The following is a 23,827-nucleotide window of genomic DNA, read 5'->3' as shown; positions in this document are numbered from 1 at the left end:
CAATGTATTACATACATACAAATCAAAACATTACATTGTCATTATCACTGTTGATAATATCGGCGATATTCGGAAATATCGCGATATTTTCGGCAAAACGATATATCGCCGAGAAAATATCGCGATATTTTCTGTTTTGAAAATATCGGCAAATATCGGCAAATATCGGAAAATATCGGCAAAATATCGCGATATTTTGAAAATATCGGCAAAATATCGGCTATATTTAAAAATTTGAAAAAATTATTTTTTATGCTTGCCGATATTTGCCGATATTTTGCCGATATTTTTGCCGATATTGCCGATAAGATATTTTCTGGACCCTCGCCGATATTTTCCCGATACCGATATTATCAACACTGGTCATTATCACTCTAGTAATTGTGCAACCTGTTTAGTTAGCAACATAAATTGAAGGTGGTGAATACCCTAACAAAAACTGTATAATATATAATCCATCTGGGCCTTCCAATCGCATCACTGAAACTTTCATGGCAAGTTTCAGAACCATCAGTTTTTAAACCTGATGCTGCGACTAATTGCAGTCCTAATACCTGTACTTTCACCCCCATATGGTCCCTGAGGTGCTTTAACGTCCCGAACTTGTCCTTTACGACGTTTAACTGCTTTCTCATGCTTCATCTGCAGGCATACAACCAGCAATTTTTAGCACTTGTATTGAGGTTACAACCAAGTGAATCTCAATCACAAGTATAATGGTAGACGCAACAGTAAGTCATGTTGCAGCTTGTAAAAGTATTCAAATCAACACCAGGGCTAAAAATTCTCCCTCTTTTCTAAAGAGTGCCTGTTAGATGTCACGGAAAATCAACAAGCAGTGCAATTTACAAACCTTGTATCTTTTCCTTGGAGTCTTTGTAAGCTTCTTACGATGAGGAGTTAATCCTTTGTTCTTCTCCATCTGAATACAAACAACAAACTGTCAATTAAATAACACATTCACAAGCTATTAATTGGATTCAAACACAAGGAAAGCAATATCATGCAGAACATACCTGATAAGTAATATGTCGCTTCCCATCTGTTTCCTCCTCTGGATCTGGAATTGTAGGTTTCCTGTAAAAGGAATGTGCAAGTATGAGTATGATTTGGAGACCAAAGCAGGGTCTAGGATTCCTTCATTCAGCAAATTTTTCCAAGCCCTGAAATAGCATACCTTGAATATATCTCTGCTTTGGCAGCAAGATTTGCTTCTCTTTTTTGTTTCACCTCCCGATAAAATTCATCTTCAGATTCGTCAGGATTATCCTCCATTTCTACCTCAGGTCTATCATCTGGAGATGGTGGCATACCAGATTTTAGCATTTCATGTCTTTTCCTCCTGTCTCCAAGGTCCTCCCTCTCAGGCAAGTTATCATCCCCTGAAATCAACTGAGAAAACAAGAATTGTAATGTTCAGTATTTGACAGTGTACTATTGGAATAATTTTTCTCGGGAAGAAATAATGCAAGGTTTAGGAGACTTTATCATTACCATGAGAAAGGTCAAATTAAAAGTTTAACAAGAATTTAGAGTGATATTTTTTCGAGATTATTTGTATTAAAATGAAAGAGTGCTATTTTTGCCAAGATTACGTGTATATCAAGGAGAATACATCCACAGGGACCATAGACAAGTATTATTTCAAAATTTTACATTACACCCCGAAGATATCCCACAAATAAGAATTGCCACACCTTTGAACCTGGCATGCCACATGTTTTGTCCTTTAACATACTGAAAATCCTCGCAAAAAGTCTGAATCAGGCTGCAATACGCATGCAGATGGTTTTATCTAAAGTTTTCCGCCCCCAAAGAAAAAAATATAGAATGAAAATGGATGAAGAATAAGAAAATTTTAATCATTTTTTTATTTTGTGTCACCAGCCCAATCTCAGACAATCTCAATGAGTCTTGACGAAACTTCTAAACTGCTGGGGGAGTCTAGTCAACCTCTCCAAATATTGGTCAAAATTGCCAAGTCCTAGTAGGTTTGACCCAGTTTTACTTTATCAAGCAAACTCACCTTAGTTTTTTGCCAGTACGAGTAAATGTAACGAACAAGGTTCGTATATGCAACAGATATATTCAGAATATCTGAAATATGTAAATATCGATCATATTCATTATTTTGCCCTCTTGAGAGACTATTTTTTGTATTATTGAGCTATCTTGGTGGGCTTTTCACCAAGTCATGTCATTATTTAGCATTCTTTTATTATTTGGGGCTAAATAAGACAAATGAGGCTTTTCAAATCCCCTATTGAATTGTATAAATGGATGAGAGGATGATTCATTTCTCTCATCATCACTTGGATTGGATTGGTATCTCTTGAGAGATTTTCGCACCTTTTGCTGGGATAAATTTTTGGAGTTTCTTGATGCACTATGATGTTTGTATTTTCGTTATTATCTTCTGAGCTTCTTTCTAATGCGAAGGGGATGAATGGATATACTCTCTCTCTCTCATGTAAGTCAATTTTTTGAGGCTATTCTTGTTATCTTACTTGTCAAATGCATGTATATTGTTATCATTATTCTTGTATGGGTTAATGTAATGTGAAATTCTTCTGGAACCTTGAATAAGTGATTTAATGCATGTGTTGCTCTTTGAGGGATTGGGTGAATGTTCCTAGAGGCACCTCTTAGGTTGAAAGACCTCGAAACTTCATCTCTTTGGCAAATTTGAAGTATAAATCCCTATTGACCTAGTTGTTGCCCTTAGAGAGGCTAGCAAAGCTCAATTAGGGCTCCTTAGCTCACGGAAATTCTCGATATATGTGTACTTTGACTCCATTAAGCCCAAGCAAAAAGGCATCGATCCTCGTATCCCTTTGGTGGTCAAATTTACCTCTCTTTTCTTCACTTTTCCAAATTCTAGGCCTAACCCTAGAGGGTCACCTAGGGCATCAAGCAAAATTCATTCTAGCCATTCAAAGCCCTTGAATTTTGGTCCACTATTGTGTTGGAGATTTATTAAGAGGTCCTCCAAATTTGAGGCAAATCCGACAATGGAATCCCGATATATAGCAAACCCTAGCCATAAGACCAATTCTTGCCCTAGGTTGATTTGGGTTAGTGCCCTCACTTGAATCAGTGCATTCAAATCTCAAAAGAAAACTTGTCCTTTGATCCTATTCTCTCCCCCAATTAGGTCAAGTCCCTCCTTGGTTGATCAACTCCATACCCTTGACCTAGTTTGGGTCCACTTGGGTTCTTTGTGGTCCCACAACTCTACAACTCAAATTCCACAACGATTACATAGAAACCATTTCTTCACAAGGATCCTTGATCCTAGGAAGCCCATTGTCAAGGCATATCCTCTAACCCTAGGTCTAGGCATCCTCATAGCCCTTCTTAGAGATCCACCTTGCTTTCAAAGAAAACATGCCAATTGCCAATTACTTGAGCCTCTCTTGTGAATAGGCTTTAGGAATCACCCCATATCTTATCATTGATCCATCTATTCTTGTGATTCCTCTCGTACCGGGACTCCTCCCATCGGTGAAAGTCCGTAAAGAGCAGGGAACTTTAGTTGAGGTGACAGTGGGCTATTGCTCCATTGTTGCCCCTTGACCTAGTAGTTGCTCTATAGGAACCCCTCCTAGGACCCCTACTAGTTTGAGCGGTAACAGGTAATACATGAAATAAACAGGGAACCAAACAAAATGGTTGAAGAGTAACAAGTCGAAACAAGAAAATAGTAATAGTAGATGCCCTATGGACAATTTCCAGAAAAGAGTAATAGTAGATGTCCAAGGCAACTAGGTACATCGCAAAAATGGTTAGGAAGAAGCTAACACATTAACTTCAACAATTCTAATCAACGCATTGAAAACAAACCAAATTTTGTAGTGGTTGGGATAAAATTGGATGTACACAAGATCGCTAGAGAAACACTATTGTGCCCATTCCAAAATGAGCTTTAGTATTAAGTGCTTATTGTGTTAAGTCTCAAAGGATATCTATCATCGTATATGTAAAAGACATGTTTATGTGTTCCAAATAGTGTTCCATGGGGACTCATCCACAAAGGTAAGGTGCTCACCCCCTACATTTCCCATGTTTCGAAGCCAGGGTGACTCCTAGGAAAACATTTTCCCATGTCCACATTTTGGGGAAACACAGGGGGAAATGTTTCCCAATTGTGGGAGACATGCTTCTCCAAAAGGGGGACTTTGGGTGCCCCCAAGAAAAGGTGTACTTATAGGAGCCCCCCCCCAAGGAAAAAAGGGGGTGTTTCTAGGTGTCCAGACACAAAATAAAAATAAAAATATATATATATATATATAATAAAATAATAATAATAATAAAGACCTACCTCACATTCACTTTTATTAATCTTTTATTCACTTTCAATTTACATTGAGGATAGTTGTCGACACAACATGGGAGCGCAGGGGATGTCATGGACGAAGGTCAATCACCTACGCTGGTTCAAGAGAGTGAAATCACTCAGATTTCACGACGGAATTCAAAGGAGAAAAATATTTTCTAGAGATTTGAGCTAGAAGAGGTGTTATCAGTTGAATGTCTAATTTATTGTTCTTCATTTATCATCTTTCAGGTTGAAGTTAAATGTGTGGGAGACATTGATCCATGTCCAAGTCAAAGTAATTTGTTGTTGGAGAGAGAGCCTGAGTTCCCACTATTTTGTTTATCGAATCTTGAGAATAGAGGTTGTATTGTTGGGAAAATAGGCAAGAACGAGTTATGGTCACTAATGGCACGATTTCCTCCATTTACAGTGATTTGAATCTCACATTGAAGGGAAACTCGAGTATTTAGTGGAAGCCACCCATCTTTCTCGTTGTTGGACAAGATTAACTTGCTTTCTGGGTTGCATACTAGTGGTTGGGTTGTGCGTGGTACTTGGAGGAGCTCAGGCGCAGTTACAGCCAAGACATATTCTCTCCTAGCTGAGCATGAAGCTGATATATTACTCAATCGAAGCCCGAATCTCTACTTTCTTGTTGGCCACGGATTTTGAAGGTTACAGTAATGGGTGACCAATCACTCTTATACACTTTATCATTGTTGTAGATTCATTTTGGGTTGTGTGCTACCCCAAAGGCCAATTTGGCATGGAATTCCAAGACTATCAATAAGAGTGGACCTGTGTATTAATCATTGGACATCATATATTATAAACTAGTGTTGGAACGATGCTTGAGAAGAACCAATATTGAAGTCGATACACTTTCCAAATCGCTACCACTAAAGTTCAGGTTCTACACTTATGTTTGTTCAGTGTACACTCAAATTTTAAATGTGAAAATATTGCTTGTGGGTTATACTGTTATGTAATAGCAGTGTTTTAATTTATGTGTTGTCAAAATGGATAGATATGTGTTTAGAAGAAGTTTGTTGGCACATGTAAGGCAATGAATGCATTGCCCAGAAGACAAAAAAAAATATAACGAGCACCTACAATAGAGTGTAAACGAAACGTTTGAAGAAATTCATCACTGAAAACTCAGACTTAAACTCTGAAATTTTAAAGGGAAACTAGAAGTGTTGTAGTTTGGAATCTTAGTGGTATCAGAGCATGTTCTTGGACAGTTGTTGGGAAAAATGCTTCCAAGTCAAGAAGAATTGTTTGCCCAAAAATTTGAAAATTGTGACAAAATATTTGCAAAGGTGATAGAGCACATGGAAACATGGGTGTCATCAAAGGTAGCAAATAAAAAAGGTAATAGCAGATCCAAAGATGAAAAAGTAGTTAAGGACCAGGAAGCAAGGATTGAAGGTGAAGACCATGACCAAACCTCCCAAGACGAATTAGGAAAAGTCACACCCATTGAAAATGACGTTATCAAAGATTCACTCTGTTAAAATTGGCAACTAGGGCCAAACTCCATGTGGGTCACCTTATTTATGGCTGCTTATATTTTTCCTAGATTCCTCTCGTCGAGAGGTGTAGGACTGATCAAAAGATCATCCGATTCCGACGAGTATTTATGGAGATATGAATTTATTTCTAATTACTTGACAAATTGTCAAGGTCGGCCAGCAGCTAAGTGTGTGGCACACATGCCCAGCGTTTCATATAAATAGAAGAGAGGTTGAGTCATTTGCAACTCATCTCATCACTCATCTTCTCTCTCTCCTACGCATTAGATGAGCCTCTCTCTCTCACGTGTGGTTGAAAAAGGAAGACGCAGATTTCTGATTAGGGTTGCGTTGACCAAGTTTGACCAAGGCTGTAGGAAGGTATTTTGACCAGCGTGGACTCCTCTTTGACTGCGGATTAGGTGTGGCTACTTCTCCTTGGCAGGCCGCAAATTTTGGCATGCAAACCGAGGTGATCTGACCTCAGGTTTGACCAGCGTTGACTGTCAAAAGGTTGATCGCAGATCTGTCCAGCATTGACTAAAGTTTGACTGTAATTTCGGACTGTTTTGGGTTGACTCTTCTTGTTGTTGGAGGCTAAGTTGACTAGGATATTGACCAAGTTGATTGGAGGTCAAATCTGACTTGTTTGACCAACTTTGACTTTGTTGGTTAGGGTTTTGCTGCTGCTGTTATAAAATTTCAGAATTCTACATTGTACTATTTCTCTTTGCTGAACTATTGAAGATAAAAGAAGATTTGATCAAAGGGTTTCCCCGCATTGGGGTTTGTCCCTGGCTAGCCGCCACATCTTGTGTCTCTTGTCTTGGCTTGTTTTCTGTCGATCATTTAATGTTCTATCTACATTTTACTTTATGTTGTGATTGCTAATCAGTGGCTAATAAAAGTAAAAGAAGTAAACTGCTCTAAGCATAGAACATACCATAATTTAACATGGTATCAGAGCTGAGGTGAAGACAAAGCCCAAGCAAGAGCAAGAGCAAGAGCAATCACCGAAGGCTATTAAAGCTATCTTAAAGAAGTCATGGGGTCCTCAGCACACTTCCCTACTGAAGACAAACTCCGTGAGAAGTCTGACTATCACGGATGGAAGATGTCTCTCGATCTAACATTAGAAGAGCAGGAAGTGTTGGACCATGTGAGAGGCAGGATTGTTGAGCCTCCATCAAATGCATCCGCTACTGTTAGGAACAAATGGACCAAGGGAGAAGTCAAAGCAAGGAAAATCATCCGGGACTCTATCGACAAGCACTTGGTGGCCTATGCTTCCAAGCTGACCACCTACAAGGAAATCTACGATAGACCGGTGAGTTTATTTAAAGTTAATGATGCAAATCAAGTTTTGTTCCTTAGAAATACATTGAAGGAAATTAAGAAGGGCAAATCTGAAAGTATGCAAGCATATTTCTTAAGGATCATCGAGATCAAGAACGATCTCCTATCTATTGGGGAAGTAATTCCTGACAGGGAAATGACACTCACAACTCTTGGAGGACTACCACCTGAATGGTATATATTCAGGACTACTCTTCTCAACAATAACATAATTCCTGGATTTGAGGAATTGATGGCTAGATGCATTCAAGAAGAAACAAGGATGGAAGAGCAAGAAATGCCCGTACTTAAAGGTCATCCCTCTGCCTTTTCTTCTCATGCTAAAAGAAGAAACAATTCCAGGGCTAAATTCAAAGGAAAGGCTGGACCGAAGGGTGGAAGAAAATGACGATGTTACAATTGCAATAAAATGGGCCACTATGTGAGGGAGTGCCCTGATAAAAGGGACTCACACCGGGACGATGATCAAAATCACTCTCACGGCAATCAAAGGAATGGTAGGTCCAATGGCAGAGGTAAAAGAAATGTCAGAAATCAAGGAAGAGGACAACCCTTCAAGAAGGCAAGAAACTCCAGGTATGAATCTAACGTTGTTAACAATAAGCAAGATGAATATTATCTACCAGCGGCCCTCTCTACTACTGCTCCCCCGAACTAGCTGGGAAATTGGCTTATTGATAGCGGTGCCTCAAGGCACTTCACTGGTTACAAAGAAGCTCTCGCTAATCTCGCAGAGAAGGAGACCAACCTGGAAATTGTTCTTGGGGACAATTCAAAATATCCTGTGAAAGGCGCAGGAAATGTCACTCTTTAATTGAATCAGGAAAATACAATCCATTTACAAGATATATTACATGTACCTGATCTCAAAAAGAACCTGGTGTCCATTTCAGCAATGGAAGACAAAGGCTACAAGGTGGCCTTCAGCAATGGCAAGGTACGTGTATGGAAAAAGAACTTTAAAGATGCTTTCACTCTTGGGTTTCGAGTTGATTCATTATATCAGGTCAGAGGAAGTCCATTGGGTGTCATGTCTTGTGACACATCTCTTCAGTCCGAACTATGGCATCGGAGGTTTGCTCACCTTCATTATAAAGCTCTACCCGATGTGAGAAAAATGGTGACCGGGATGCCCGAGTTTAGATTAGAGCAAGAAGGTGTATGTCCAGGATGTGCCGAAGGTAAGCTCAAAAGGGGACCATTCCCCTCTAGCCAAAGTAAGACCTTCAATATATTGCAGTTAGTTCACTCAGACATATCCGGTATGATGCCTGTGAACTCCTTGGGAGGATATTTATATTACCTCACTTTTACAGATGATTATTCTCACAAGACTTGGATATACTTCTTGAAAAAGAAGGATGAAGTGTTCTCCTGGTTTCGGCACTTCAAAGCCTTGATCGAGAATCAAACCGAAAAGAAGATCAAGATCTTAAGGACTGATAATGGGACTGAATATGAATCCAATGAGTTTCATGACTTTTGCAAAGAGGCTGGCATTAAGAGGGAGACTACTACACCATATACTCCTGAACAGAATGGTGTGGCGGAAAGGAAGAACCGTACGATTGTGGAAGTTGTCTGTGCTATGCTCCATGATCAAAGACTTCCGAAGTTTCTATGGGCCGAAGCTGCAAATACCGTCGTATATGTACAAAACCGATGCCCTCATCAAGCATTGGGTTCCAAGACTCCCGAAGAGATGTTCACTGGTAAGAAACCTGACGTATCTCATTTTAGAATTTTTGGAAGCCCTGTATATTTTCATGTGCCGAAGGAGAAAAGGAATAAATTGGGTGCATCTGGAAAGAAAGGAATCTTCGTGGGCTATAGCGAAAATACTAAGGGCTATAGAATCTATGTGGCTGGTCAAAGGGAAGTCGAAATTAGCCATGATGTCACCTTTGACGAAGATATGGCTCTTAGCAAAGTTGACAATCTTCCTACTCTAAGGGGATCTAAAGAAGCTGACACCAGGGAACCGAAGGAAAAGGAAGATGAGACGATGCCCGATGTGGAAGAACCTATGGATCCTATTGATCCCCCTCCGCAAGAGCCTTCCTCTTCTAGGAAAAGGCCTTCATGGCTTAGGGGGACACTTGATGATGCTGAAGGACACATTGCACCCAGAGGAACCTTCCGGGAAAGTAAGAAGCTGAACAGGTATCAGGGATACCTGACCATCATGAGCACGATCATCCAAAATGAGCCTTCGTCATTCGTAGAAGCTGTCAAGCATCAAGTATGGAAGGATGCTATGACCGAGGAATATGAGTCCATCATGAAAAACGATGTTTGGGATGTGGTCCCCAGACCCCAGGACAAAGCAGTTGTCACTTCGAAATGGCTTTACAAGATAAAGCATGCAGTTGATGGAAGTGCGGAAAAGTATAAGGCTCATTTTGTCGCTCATGGCTTCTCTTAGAAGGAAGGTATAGACTATGACGAGATATTTGCACCTGTTGTCCAATATACCACCATCTGCTCGATCATAGCCCTTGCTGCTTCGCAAGGATGGAAACTACATCAGATGGATGTCAAGACTGCGTTCTTGCATGGTTCGATCAAAGAGGGAGTCTATGTGGAGCAACCCGAAGGATTTGAGATTCATGAATGAGAATCTCATGTGTGCAGGTTGAAGAAGGCCCTCTATGGGCTGAAGCAAGCACCTTGAGCATGGTATGAAAGGATCGATAGCTACTTGATGAAGCTGGGATTCACTAGGAGTGAAGTCGACCCTAACCTTTACTTTAAGGTTGAAGATGACAATCCTCTTATACTAGTGTTGTACGTTGACGACCTCTTTCTAACAGGGGCAGACTCTCTCATTCACAAATGTAAGAGGGAGTTGGCTTCTGAGTTTGAGATGAAGGACCTAGGATTGATGCACTATTTCCTAGGACTAGGAGTCTGGCAGAAGCCAGGGGAGATTTTCCTATCTCAAGGAAAATATGTGGTGAATGTATTGGAGAGATTCGGCAGGGTGGACCGCAAGCCCGTAACTACCCCGATGGAGCTTCACTTCAACAAGTTAAGCGGTAGTGTTGCCGGACTTGTTTTACGAAATGCTATCGAGTATCGTCAACTCATCGGAGCATTGATGTTCTTGGTGAACTCCCGTCCAGATATATGCTTTGCAATCAACACATTGAGTAAACATATGGTTGAGCCTCACCACTCACATTGGATTGGTGCCAAGAATCTGTTGAGATATCTTCGTGGCACGATCACTCATGGGTTGAGATACACTGCCGGAGATGTGAGACTACTTGGATATACTGATGTTGACGGGGCAGGCAGTGTGGTGGACCGAAAGAGCACTTGAGGGTGTTGTTTCTCTTTGGGATCTGCCTCGATATCCTGGATGAGCAGGAAGTAGAAGTCGATGGCTTTGAGCACCGCGAGGCAGAGTACATTGCTGCTAGTATGGCCTCCTGTGAGGCAGTCTGGTTGCGAAAGCTCTTCAGTGAGCTGTTTGGATTTACATTGGATACCACCGTGATCCTGTGTGACAACCAGAGCAGGATTCGTTTATCAGAGAATCTTGTATTCCATGATCGCTCCAAGCATATCGATATTAGGTACCACTCTATTCAAGATATGGTGCGACGGGGAGCAATAAGGCTCCAACATATCGATACAGATGAACAGGTCGCCGACATTTTGGCAAAGCCCTTGGGAAAGGTCAAATTCTTGACTTTCCCAGAACGACTTGGTGTCATTCAGAGACCCTCTTATGAGGGTCGAGTATGATGTATTGAGCTCTGGGAGCTCCAGGGGGGCGCGGGGTACTTCTTGGAGCGACATGTGACCACAGGGCGACTCACCATCCCCTGGTGGTGCACTATGTACAGGGTGAAAGGTTCAACCTTCCCCAGTGACACCCCGTGGCGATTGTGGAATAGACTGATTAGTTCTCCTGTGGGCCAAGATGATTAGTTCTCCGTGGCGACTGTGGAACAGGATGATTAGTTCTCCTGTGGGCCAGGATGATTAGTTCTTTGTGGCGACTGTGGAACAGGATGATTAGTTCTCTTGTGGGCCAGGATGATTAGTTCTCTGTGGTGTCTATTGGACAAGATGATTCGTTCTCCTATGGACAAGATGATTAGTTCTCCTGTCGAGGCATCCTACCCATGTAGTCTGGGACTCATGGAAAGTACCTCTAATCTGATCGATGAGCAAGGAAATGAGGTTAGGGACCATAGTAGTACTATCAATGGACGCATCGTTGTATCTACCATACTCCCTATGCTAGGATGACCTCCATTTATCTGGGATCAATGAGAGCGTTATGACACACTCTGAGACTGACTTCGGGTCAGTGGAGGATGGTATGATACATCCTCGATCATTTCTTCTTCATAGTTTGAGCAGAGCAAAGCAGGGCCAAGTTGTGCAGGGCATTGCATTTGATGGCTGGGACAGTAGCGACGGTCACACAGATTGCAGATGGAGTTCTCCCTAGTTGAGAGGGAGTGTTAAAATTGGCAACAAGGGCCAAACTCCATGTGGGTCACCTTATTTATGGCTGCTAATATTTTTCCTAGATTCCTCTAGTCGAGAGGTGTAGGAATGATCTAAAGATTATCCGATTCCGACGAGTATTTATGGAGATATGAATTTATTTCCAATTACTTGACAAATTGTCAAGGTCGGCCAACAGCTAAGTGTGTGGCACACATGCCCAACGTTTCATATAAATAGAAGAGAGGTTGAGTCATTTGCAACTCATCTCATCACTCATCTTCTCTCTCTCCTACGCATTAGATGAGCCTCTCTCTCTCACACGTGTGGCTGAAAAAGGAAGACGCAAATTTCTGATTAGGGTTGCGTTGACCAAGTTTGACCAAGGCTGCAGGAAGGTACTTTGACCAGCGTTGACCAGCGTGGACTCCTCTTTGACTGCGGATTAGGTGTGGCTGCTTCTCCTTGGCAGGCCGCAAATTTTGGCATGCAAACCGAGGTGATCTGACCTCAGGTTTGACCAGCGTTGACTATCAAAAGGTTGACCGCAGATCTGTCCAGTGTTCACTGAAGTTTGACTGTAATTTCGAACTGTTTTGGGTTGACTCTTCTTGTTGTTGGAGGCCGAGTTGACTAGGATATTGACCAAGTTGATTGGAGGTCAAATCTGACTTGTTTGACCAACTTTGACTTTGCTGGTTAGGGTTTTGCTGCTGCTGTTATAAAATTTCAGAATTCTGCATTGTACTATTTCTCTCTGCTGAACTATTGAAGATAAAAGAAGATTTGATCAAAGGGTTTCCCCGCATTGGGGTTTGTCCCTGGCTAGCCACCACATCTTGTGTCTCTTGTCTTGGCTTGTTTTCTGTCAATCATTTAATGTTCTATCTGCATTTTACTTTATGTTGTGATTGTTAATCAGTGGCTAATAAAAGTAAAAGTAAATTGCTCTAAGCATAGAACATACCATAATTTAACACACTCCAACAGGTTTGTACAAGAGTTTGAGATGAAGGAGAGTTGGAAATCGCTACATAATGTCTTTTGTCACTTAGTGAGATTGTTGAATTAGATGATGAGTACAAAGAAGACCATAAGGCTACGATAGTTGATGATGATTCCCAAGAGGTGTGCAAAGATGATAACACACAAGTAGTCAGTGGTGCGAACCTGGACCCATCAGCTGACTTCTTTTGTGAAGTAGATGTTGCTCATAAGCCTACTTGTGCCCATAACTTGGAAAACCAATTGAAGATGAGCACAAACAAGATTATGGCAGCCACGAGGCATTTTGATGATACACAGGTATTGGTGGCAGTTTATCATTGGAGAAGTGTAGTGGCACATGACAGTTTATGAGGAGAACCTTCACTTCCAAATTTTTAGACCCTCAGAAAGGCATTGGTAGAGATGAAATCTAACTACCTACACCTCCTTTTAGACAGAGATCACCTACTCATGCTTGCTGAGATATATCATGATGCACTAGTAGGGAAAGAGGAGGAAGTTGACAGGCTTACACATGAGCTTGAGACTACCCAAGAATCCTTGAAGAGCACTTAGTTGGCCCTTCAAGAATCAGAGTTGCAGGTTGATCAGCTTTGTATGGAGTTGATTTATGTGTGTTCTTCATCCTCCATAGCAGAAATAACTATGGCAACCATCACAGAAGAGGATGTTAGTAGCACTCATGATTTGATAGAGGAACCTCTTATGATATTTGAGCACGAGGAGCATCCAAATTAATTTGCACTTGCAGAGCAGTATGTTCTAGAGGTTTTTTATTATGCATCCATGAGTTGTGGAGATAGGTATATTTCAGACAAGGATACATCTATCTAGGATCCAGGTTCAGATGACACAAGTGGAGTGGATACTAGAGACCCTGGTTGGCATTGGGTTTCAGGGGGGGGTTTCAATCATTTACCAGGTGTGAAGGATGACTATGGCATTGACAGGGTGATTGACCCAGTGACCAAGCACTCACGTCCCTTCACACTTCCATTAGAGTTATGGTCAATGCTAGTGGCGAGTTGGTCTGATGGAGTAGTGTTCAGACTTCGGGAGATGTCTTGGCACATTGTTCATGCAGGGTGGTCAGCATGCCCCAACAGGAGTTATTCAGATGGGATGGCATTTGTATGCCACCAAATAGAGCAGTATATGGGGATGATGTTCTTCCATTGATGTATTGGGCACAGGAGCCACCGAGGATCGACAAAGCAATCACATTCGCATTAGCATGTGAGGATCCATGCCACTAAGATCCACCAGGACAGCGAAGGACATATGACTCACATCATAGTCTGTCCACTAGCAGGGTGGTAAACACATTGGAGCATGCAGGATACGAGATGGAATGGGGTGCGTCAGCAGCAGGTGTTGATACTCAGTGGGGTACGGGGATATGTCACGATGTGCAGAGGTATGCAGAGGAATACGATGATGCGTGGTTTGATGTAGTGGTGTATGGTGCTGCACAACGGGATCTTGGAGCATTGCTTCTGAGGAGATCGATTAACTTGGACATCGGGCATACCAGTGGGCATGGCTTACCCAGGATCAATGAGTGGATGGATGAGCCTTAGGGAGCATTACGTTCGTCGAAGATTGATCTTCGATTCGAATATCACTCAATCAAGTCAGAGAGTGGGATACTCGCAGAACTACCCTTGGTATCCATATGGGTTCTTGATCATGTCCTTAGGAGTGAACCATGCTTTTTCCACTTTCCAATCCTGCATAATGTTGCAGAGGCTTTTGTTGTTGTTCTTTAATGCTCTCTTCAGATAAAGCGGGACACAGGGGGCTCACCTTAGGCATCCAGAAGAGAGACAGTGCATTGTCGTCAGGATAGCGATTTCCCAACTGAGGCATATGTTCAACACACAAGTTGACGAATACACGATTATGGATTACATGACCTATTGTAGAGGCAGCTTATGTTCTGCCACTAAGCATGCACTTGGGGAGATGATCATGAGGGAGTTGCATGACAAGCCTTCAGCAAAACATTTAGAGGCATTGTACGAGCATGTGGCACAGTGGACGACATACCTCCTTTATAGGAAGGGGTGTGGCCTCCAAGCAGTAATTGGGTACACCACTAGGAAATGGGATAGTAGAGTCTGCTATGTGATTTGGTAAGAGCATGGTATTTTAGCGTGCATCGAATTGATTCATGATGCATGGTGTCCATCTATTGATTGCATATAGGGGTTAGAGATGAGGCACATATGGGTGCCAATAGTTAGCAGTACTTTGCCACAGTAGTCAAATGTGATCAGAGTGGCACAGCGGCAACATGTCAGTCTCCTTTTGAGACTAGCATGGGACCTTGCCATTGTAGGTCTTGACAACTCAGCTACCATTATGGATGAGTTGATCGTTATAGAGGAAGATCTGCCATTGGACTTCAGTTTGGCGGAGGGCGTTTCGCTTCTCAATGATTCGTTGATAGCTAAGTCCCCTGACACGGGGATTCGAGATTCGTAGGATACGGGGATTTGAGTGTCGGATTCGGACACATTGAGCCCCCGGAACAGGACACGTAGGATTCGTTATATATTATTTTATTAAATATATATATATATATATATATATATATATATATATATATATATATATATATATATATATATATATATATAAAAATTAAATATTTCTTACACAAATTCTCATTAATGATACAAATTCATTGATTTCAAACATAGATCTTCATCTAGATGTTAGTTTTACTGTTTACAAAGTAAGTTAGTAACATTATAGCATGCATAGTACATACAAAATTCAAATACATGTCACATAAATCATGATTCATAAATGAAAGACAACTTACAAGATAGTAAGATAAAGACACTGACAGTTGTAGTTTTCTCATTAAGTCATCAAATCAAAATGTGTTACATAGGTAGTGCAATGCCAATGGAAAATAGAAATAGAAAATATAAAACAACTACAGGTTTACTAGCCTCAAGGCAATAGGTAGCCCATGACTCATGAGTCATCAATCCTCATAGTCATCATCAGAATCATCATCAATGTCCTTATCATCATGGTCACCACTGCTCTCCTCTTCATCCTCCTCCTCCCCGGTATCCATAGTCGCCTCTGCATCTGCTGGTGTGGAGGATGACCCCTTCAAAATATCACCATCATCAAATCTAACATGCTCTAGCACTGGATCATTGAGATCCATGTTGGCCAATTCCAACTCAACACTGCTGTCCAAACCCATATCATCAGGAAAAACATCCCACATCTTTGTCTTTTCCCTCAACCACTCTTCTCTCTCCCTGTAAATAAGACGAAGGTTGGTGTGCACATACACCATTGTCTCTGCCCTGGACTGCTCAAGCCTGCTCTTCTTCACACTATACAAATTCCCATATGTGCTCCAATTCCTCTCGCAACAAGAGGATGAAGTCACCTGAGAGAGGAGCCTCATGGCTAACTGCTGAAGAGGAGGGCTTGTTGCCCCATGATTTGCCCACCAAGAATAGGGCTTCTTAGCCCCTTGTCTCTAATCACATCATATCCTGCAAATCGACCAGTGCCAATGGAAAACTCTGCAAAGGCATCCTCCACCTCATCAAGCAATGCTCTATCCTGGAAAACCTGCCTGAATGCATCTTTCCTCCCTTGTGAGATTTCACCATCCATGTGAGGAGGAAATCTGCGGGAAGGTCCACCATTCAGCCACTCATGGTTGTAGTATTTTGGGTTCAATGAATGAGCCAAACAATGTGAAGTTGTGCAATTCTTCTCCCATCTGCTGACAAGAATATCCTGTATAGTACCACAGAAGGCCTCTGGTGATGTCTCATACTCGGGGCACTCACTCTATAGAATAATGCTCCTCACAAACTCAATCATGGAATCCCATCCCTCATAAACCTCTCCTAGGATGGGTTTGTCTGTATCTGCAAATCGAAGCAAAGAAATGATAGTGACCATGATCTAAATAATTAGATCTACCCTCTCCCACCAAGCATCATCTAGCACTGTGTCCTTCACTCTTTTAGAGGCTACGTGATCTGTCCCTCTCCAAAAAGACCAAAACTCATAAATAACCATGGCCCCAAGAGCGGTCTTGACCTCCCTCAACCTCTTCAACATGATGAATGAAGAGGCAAACCGTGTATCAGCAATCTTCGACAATGGTAGATTGTTGTACTCCTTGTAGATAGTGAGGGCATTCGTATGATTTTGCACAAAGTGACAGATATGTCGTGCATCCTCAATAATGTTACCAATCCAAAGCACATCAGAAGCAATGGATTTCAATGCTAAGTTCAATGAATGGACAATGCAAGGTGTCCAAAACACTAGTGGATATTTAGCTTCCACAATCATGCCAGTGGCCTTGCAAACAAGTTCATTATCTGTAATGATTTTGCACACAAGAATCAACACTTACATCTTCAATAACTTTAATAAATAACTCACCCATAAATTGTGCATCCTTGTATTCTCCAAGTGTATCCACTACTTTCAAGAAAACTGGACCATTCAAGGAAGACACCATGAAGTTGATGACTGGGTGTCGTGTTGGATCTGTCCATCCATCAGAAACAATGCTAACCTCAGATGTTGGCCATGATGCTTTAATAAGCTCCAGCATTTTTTGCTTTCGTCAACAATGTCGTTCTAAGCTTCTCTGAACCAGGAAGCACATACCATGATGGAGACCCATGAGTTAGAGCTCGGCACATCTCAATAAATAGAGGTGAGCGTGCAACATTAAATGATATGAAGTTTTGATAGAAAAATAAGGCAATGGTGAGATCAAGCTCTTCTCGTTTCTCTTTTTGAAAAATCTTGTCCATTGGACCAAGTGAAATTGCTCTTCTTTTTGCTGCTTGTCCCCCAATAGAACTCTCAAATGGAAATTTGGTGGTGTCTTTCCTCAAAAATGGAAGGGGGTCTTCATTCTTGGTTTTTCTTGATTTTGCTACCACATTTGCCATACCAACAGTGAACTTTTTTTCCATTTCTTTCCTCTTTTGTAAAGGAACAACTTTACAAGCTTCAATTCCACAACCTAGTAAAGGCAACAAATGGCCTTTCACACGGTAATATGTGCTTTTGAAATAAATGTGGCAAAAGTTGCATCTCCATTGCACATTGCCTCCTCCCTTTCCCTTGGTGCTTGTCCCATCCTCTCTTTTGACATATTTCCACAAGGGATATTTCTAAATGTTGTCTTTAGGAGGAAGTCTTCCCTCAACATTACTTGCATCGGACTCTGATGATATTGGGGGAGGAGGGGCATCTCCAATGGAGACATTCTTCCCCTTCCTTTGCCCCCTACTTGCTGCCCTTGATTGAGCCATGAATATTGTAAAAAAAATTCATATACAAACTTTTGTAATAGAAATGCAAAAAAATAGAGATGAAATGCACTTACCTGGTGCTTGAATCTCCTTGTCGAATGCTCCACACCCTTAGCTCCTTGCCCACAGCTCAATGTTTGCAAAACTGAATGAGAGAAATGGTAAATGAGTGAAAGAACAGTGCTTTTTTATGCCCGCGAGTTTCACTTTTTTGGGATTTGAATCCCAAAATCAAGACACGATGTGTCCTAACGGACGGGACACGACCGGGATTCGATCGTGTCCCGTTAGGACACGTCGTGTCCCATTTTGGGATTCGAATTTCCAACGAATCGTGTCCGAAATCGTGTCCGATTCATGGGATTCGGACACGTCGCCTAGTTTGAGCGAATCTAGTTTCATAGGTTGATAGTATCAGAGGAGACAGTGGCTAGTTTATGTGGGCAAGGACCCTTTTCAGCAGGAGTTGGATTGTACTTTCAAGAGTTCACTCTTGAGGTACATGAGGTTGGTTTTCCGATAGAGCAACTTCTCGAGGAGATGGCCGAGATTTTGCATTTTCGAGATGCTCTACTTACTGGCAGTATGCAAAGGGCCTCTGGCATCTATGCCTTGTTGGGGAGTGCATGGAGTGAGGAATGCTTCATGATGATCAGGATGGTTTCAGACCTTGGTATCACTTTGGATCAGCTTGGGGAGTGGTAGTATGTGATGATATTGCTTGAGGACAAGCAATTTTGGGGAGGGGAGACTATAATGTCCCCAAATTTTGGATTCCCTGGTCAAGTGGTTAGGAAGGATCTCCAGAGCTTGTGTCAACCTGGTCATAGGAGCGAGATTACTCCATTGGTGGGCCCTGTTACCGCTCAAAATAGTAGGGGTCTTATAGAGCAACTACTAGGTCAAGGGCAACAATGGAGCGATAGCCCACTGTCACCTCAGCTAAGTCTCCCTGCTCTTTACAGACTTTCACCAATGGGAGGAGACCCAATATAAGGGAATCACTAGATGAATGGATCAAATAGGAGGATAAGGAGTGATTCCAAAGGCCTATTCACAAGAGAGACTCAATTAGATGGTTTTCTTGCTTGAAAAGCAAGGTGATATGCTCTCTAGGAAGGGCTAAGAGGATTCTTGAGGTTAGGGTTTGGGAGTATATCTTGTCAATAGGTTTCCTAGACCCGAAATCCTTTATGGAGAATTGGCCTTTATCTGATCTTTGTGGAATTGGAGTTGTAAAGTTGCGGGACCACACAAGACCAAGTGGACCCAAAATTAGGTCAAGGGCATGGAGTTAATCAACCAAGGAGAGGCTTGACCTAATTAGGGAAGAGAAGAGGATCAAAGGACAAATTTTCTTTTGCGATTTGGATGCAATGATCCTGATGAGGTCACTAACCCAAAATCAACCAAGAATAAGAAATGGTCTTGTGGCTAGGGCTTGTTATATCTCGACCGTCGAAATCTCTTGAAATTTGAAGGACCTCTTGAGAAAACTACAGTGCAGTAGTGGACCAATTTCCAAGGGTTTTGGATGGCTACAAATGATTTTGTGCGATGACCTAGGAGACCTTCTAGGATAGGCCTAGAATTGGAAGAAATGAAGAAAAGAAATGTTATTTTGACCACCAAAGGGATACGAGGATCAGTGCCTTATTGCTTGGGCTTAAAGGAGTCAAGATACACATAGATCATGGAATTTCATGAGCTAAGGAGCCCTAATTGGTCTTTGTTAGTCTCTCCAAGGACAATAACTAGATCAATAGATATTTATACTTCAAATTTGCAAAGGAGACAGTTTCAAGGTCTTTAACCTAATAGGTGCCTCTAGGAACATTTTCCCAATCCCTCAAAGGTCAATGCATGCATTTAATCACTTGGGCTTAATGGAGTCAAGACACACATAGATCATGGAATTTCGTAAGCTAAGGAGCCCTAATTGGTCTTTGCTAGTCTCTCCAAGGGCAGCAACTAGATCAATAGAGATTTATACTTCAAATTTGCAAAGGAGACAAAGTTTCAAGGTTTTTAATCTAACAGGTGCCTCTAGGAACATTCGCCCAATCCCTCAAAGGTCAACGCATGCATTTAATCACTTATTGAAGGTCCTAGAAGAATTTTGCACTACATTTAACCCATACAAGAATAAAGATAACAACATACATGCAGTTAACCAGTAAGATAACAAGAATAGCATAAAAATTTCAAGTTACATGAGAGAGAGAGAGTATATCCATTTATCAACTTCGCTTTAGAGAAGCTCCAAAGACTATAGTGAAATCCAAACATCATAGTGAATCAAGAAAAGCTCGAAAAACTCATCACAGCAAAAAGTGCGAAAATCTCATAAGAGATACTAATCCAATCCAAGTGATAATGATGAAAATGAATCATCTCACTTCTATTTATACAATCCTCTAAGGAATTCGAATGGCCTAATTTGGATTAATAATGCCCCTAAAATAAAATAATGTGCATAATAACAATACTTTTGGTGACAAGCACACCAAAATAGCTCAATAAAACAAGAATAAGCTTCTCAAGAGGGTCGAATGATCATTATAGTGAGTCTTTGGGCCTTTGAGGAGGCCTAATGAAATCCTAGGGGTGCCATGATGTAAAACTGGACCCCAAACATAGTGGAAAAGGGGTTGGCCCCTTGTTTTCCAAGCAAGAACTTGTGGTGATCCCAAGTGGGTGTAGGGGCACAAGAACATCCTCATGGGTCTCCACGTGGATCGAAAATGCATGTAGACCATCTGTAAGGACTAGGATGATGACATAAGCCCTCCCTCTGCAGTGGGAGACATCCTCTGGACCTTGGAACATCTGCCAAGTGTATGGTGTATGTGTGGAGCCGGCTGGGCATGGTGAACCGAGTGCATCATCCTCATCCAAAAGGTGGAACACAAGCAATCAACGAGTGGTGTTGGGGATCCATGAAGTACTCTTTGCTATGGTGGAGGTCCATGGCTCTTAACGCTCACCTTACAAGTGCCAATGTGGCCCTCTGGAGGGCTAGAACCTCATATAGGATGACCAAGCCCAATATGGAGGCCCACTTGCAATCCTGCATAAGATCCAATGCGTCCCCTTGCCCTCCAATACAACAAATCATTAAAATAATCAAGCAAAAGAGCTTACGAGTCATGGAATCAATGGGGCACTTCATGGTGGCATGCCCTTCCATAATGGGCTTTGGCATGTACATGTATCTCCAAGCTCAATAAGGGGCTAATCAAGGATCCTATTAGGTGGTTTCAACCTTTAAAGGGGATGACATGTCCATGGTATCCCTCATGTAGTAGGTGGAAAATGATATGGTAATGGAACAGAGTGTGGATCAGGGGATTCATCCACATTCTAGACCACATGTCATGGTACAAGAGTAGCTATAATAAGGGAAGCCCACACCTGGGTATGTGAGTGTAGGAGGGAGCAAAACGTGGTACATAAGTTACCCCGACCTTTGTTTTTCCACCCCCCTTCATATGCCTTTTGCCTCTAATTGATTTTTCTTCATAATTTCTCGGGGCTCCAGGGGATGAAAGCATGACGTGTAGTATATGGCAGTGGATATGCCCTTAAGGTGGGGCGGTTCATTGCCCACCGGGGGTTGGGACAATAATGGGCTCCTTAATGATGGAGGGGGCTCATCTAGGGCCCACAGGAACAAGGGGTGATGGCCATGGATAAGGGTTAGACCTCACGTTTGGCTTTTCCCCACATGCTAAATTTGTATGTCTCAACCATCTTTTGCATTTTGTGGTACATTTCCTGTTGGGGGTGGCCAAATTATGCATTTTCTTTTCTTTTTCGCTACATCAACCTCCAGGCATCGTTCCAAGCCCAACCCAAGGTGTGGACAAGGGGAGGGCGAGGCTAACCCTATGTGGACCCAGACAACACATGTGGACCCAGATGGGAAAAGAGATAAATAGGGCCAAAATGAGTGGAAAGGGGTGACGTATGTGGTGTCAGGAAGCGAGATCACACAACCAAAGTCAGGATTTTCCAAGTAGTGCCAAATCTAAAGCTAGTGGCTAGTAAAGGAGATCCCACAAGACTAGGATACAAGGTTAACCATGGAATCGAGTAGTGGAGACAAGAGTATAGACCTAGCCCCTTCTTTCTGTCGAATCCCCCCACTAATGCATGCCCAAAAGTGCCCATGACAAGTAAGGAAAATTACTCAACTACACCGATGAAAAATTGTCATACCTTCAAGGTCGGGAGGCCCACCTTCAAACATACAATCATAACAAGTGGGCGAGGGACCACATGGTTGGCTCATGTGGCGGCGATAATGGCACATCGAGATATCTGGTGGCTGCAAGGAGTTGCTCGCTGTCAGCTAAGGACCATCTAGGAGAAACAAAATATCCTATATACATACCCATAGGTGGTGGGTAACATCTGGCTCCAACTGGGACATGAGCTCTCAGAGAGGTGCATGAAGCTACTCAAACGGGAGGTCATGAGAACACCAACAATCTCTTGGTACCGTAGAACTGTTACTTGCACATATCAAAGACTAAGCACACGGGGAAGCATGTTTTTGTGGTGTCTTATGATCACCCATGCTTAGTATTAGGCCACTAAAAATCAACTAGAAATAAATCTTAAATAAAATTTCAAATGCAATCTTAATCTAAATGCAGCTAATCTAGCATGATATTATCATATGATATTAGTTCTAATGGGGAAAATGAGCATGCAATGCATCCTACCCTAACATGCATGTTATATCACCCAAATACTAAGCAGTCTAGCACGACTCTTATAAGACTCGCGATTACCCACGGGTCTTGACGGGTTTTATAGCGAGACGTGTAATTCACATAGAACCTACGATTTCTACCCGTACCCGCCAAAACCCGCATAAAACTTGGCTACCCGCATTGAACCCGTGAAGAACCGCATATGACCTGCATAGGACCCGCATAAGACTTGTGGAGACCCTCAAAATTCGAATTTTTTTAATTTAAAAAAAAAAAAAATTGGAGATCATGTGGAGGGAAAGGGAAAATGGAGGGAAAATTTTGTCGAGTCTTATACAGGTCATTCCCGAGTCTTATACGGGTCGCCGAGTCAATAGCTAGACGAGTCTTATACGAGTACAAGTCGTGCAACATTGATACTAGGTGTAATCATAAACCCAATGTAACCAACATACCATCCAGTCAATATGAAAGCAACTACCCTTATGCTCACTCATCCAATAGATCCAAAGGCAAGGGTAGGAATGACAACAATGAAGGTGACAAGCGCAGGAGGCAAGAAAATGAAGTGAGCACACATGGAGTATTATGGGGAAAGAGGGAACCAAGGGATGCAATCTTTTCCACAAGTTCCTTTCTTCCAACCAAAATATAGAGATATCACCAATTAAGCTCATAAACCCCTGATGGATAGCAATCTCAGGCATATCATTCCCATTATGTTCCCGATCATTAATGACCACCATAGGGTCATAACTGAGAGGAAAGGGAGATCGATGACAAGGGGAGACACAACAAGCAGGTTGCTCATGATGATCATATTCAGAATCCTGATGGTATGAGGCAGGGGGGAGGGATACAACTAATGGATGGTTCTTCCTCAACATCATACCTAGGAGGGGAAAAAGGATCATCAATTAGGGTGCTAATGCAAGAAAGGGCAAGGTGCAGGTTGGGGGTAACGTAGTTATGCTGTCGGGATCCTGGGTAACGTATGGGAAGACAAGGCCTTCGTCATTGTCATCATCGGTGTCATAAATGGTGCCTGCCATTTCCATAAACCTTCTTCATGTGAGGGAAAATCACAATCCTTCGTTTCGATGGTGTGAGTAGAGA

At 42.0% G+C, this 23,827-nt stretch overlaps 1 protein-coding gene across 1 annotated transcript in view; it reads right to left on the bottom strand.

Annotated features, from left to right (window-relative positions):
- Positions 1-391: 391 nt before the first annotated feature.
- Positions 392-23,827, bottom strand: part of LOC149147153 (protein THALLO-like) — a 202,524-nt gene continuing 179,088 nt past the window's right edge. The window contains 4 exon segments of the mRNA XM_089445003.1: positions 392-642; positions 854-922; positions 1,017-1,077; positions 1,178-1,392. Coding sequence (XP_089301129.1) covers positions 511-642; positions 854-922; positions 1,017-1,077; positions 1,178-1,392 — 477 coding nt within the window. The 3' untranslated portion in view covers positions 392-510.

Source organism: Pinus tabuliformis, chromosome 9 (genome assembly GCF_031772625.1).
Source record: "Pinus tabuliformis cultivar Carrire ecotype Pingquan chromosome 9, CPIR1, whole genome shotgun sequence".
NCBI lineage: Eukaryota > Viridiplantae > Streptophyta > Pinopsida > Pinales > Pinaceae > Pinus > Pinus tabuliformis.
The sequence above is the reverse complement of the archived record's forward strand: the minus strand, read 5'-3'. Positions and strand labels throughout refer to the sequence as shown.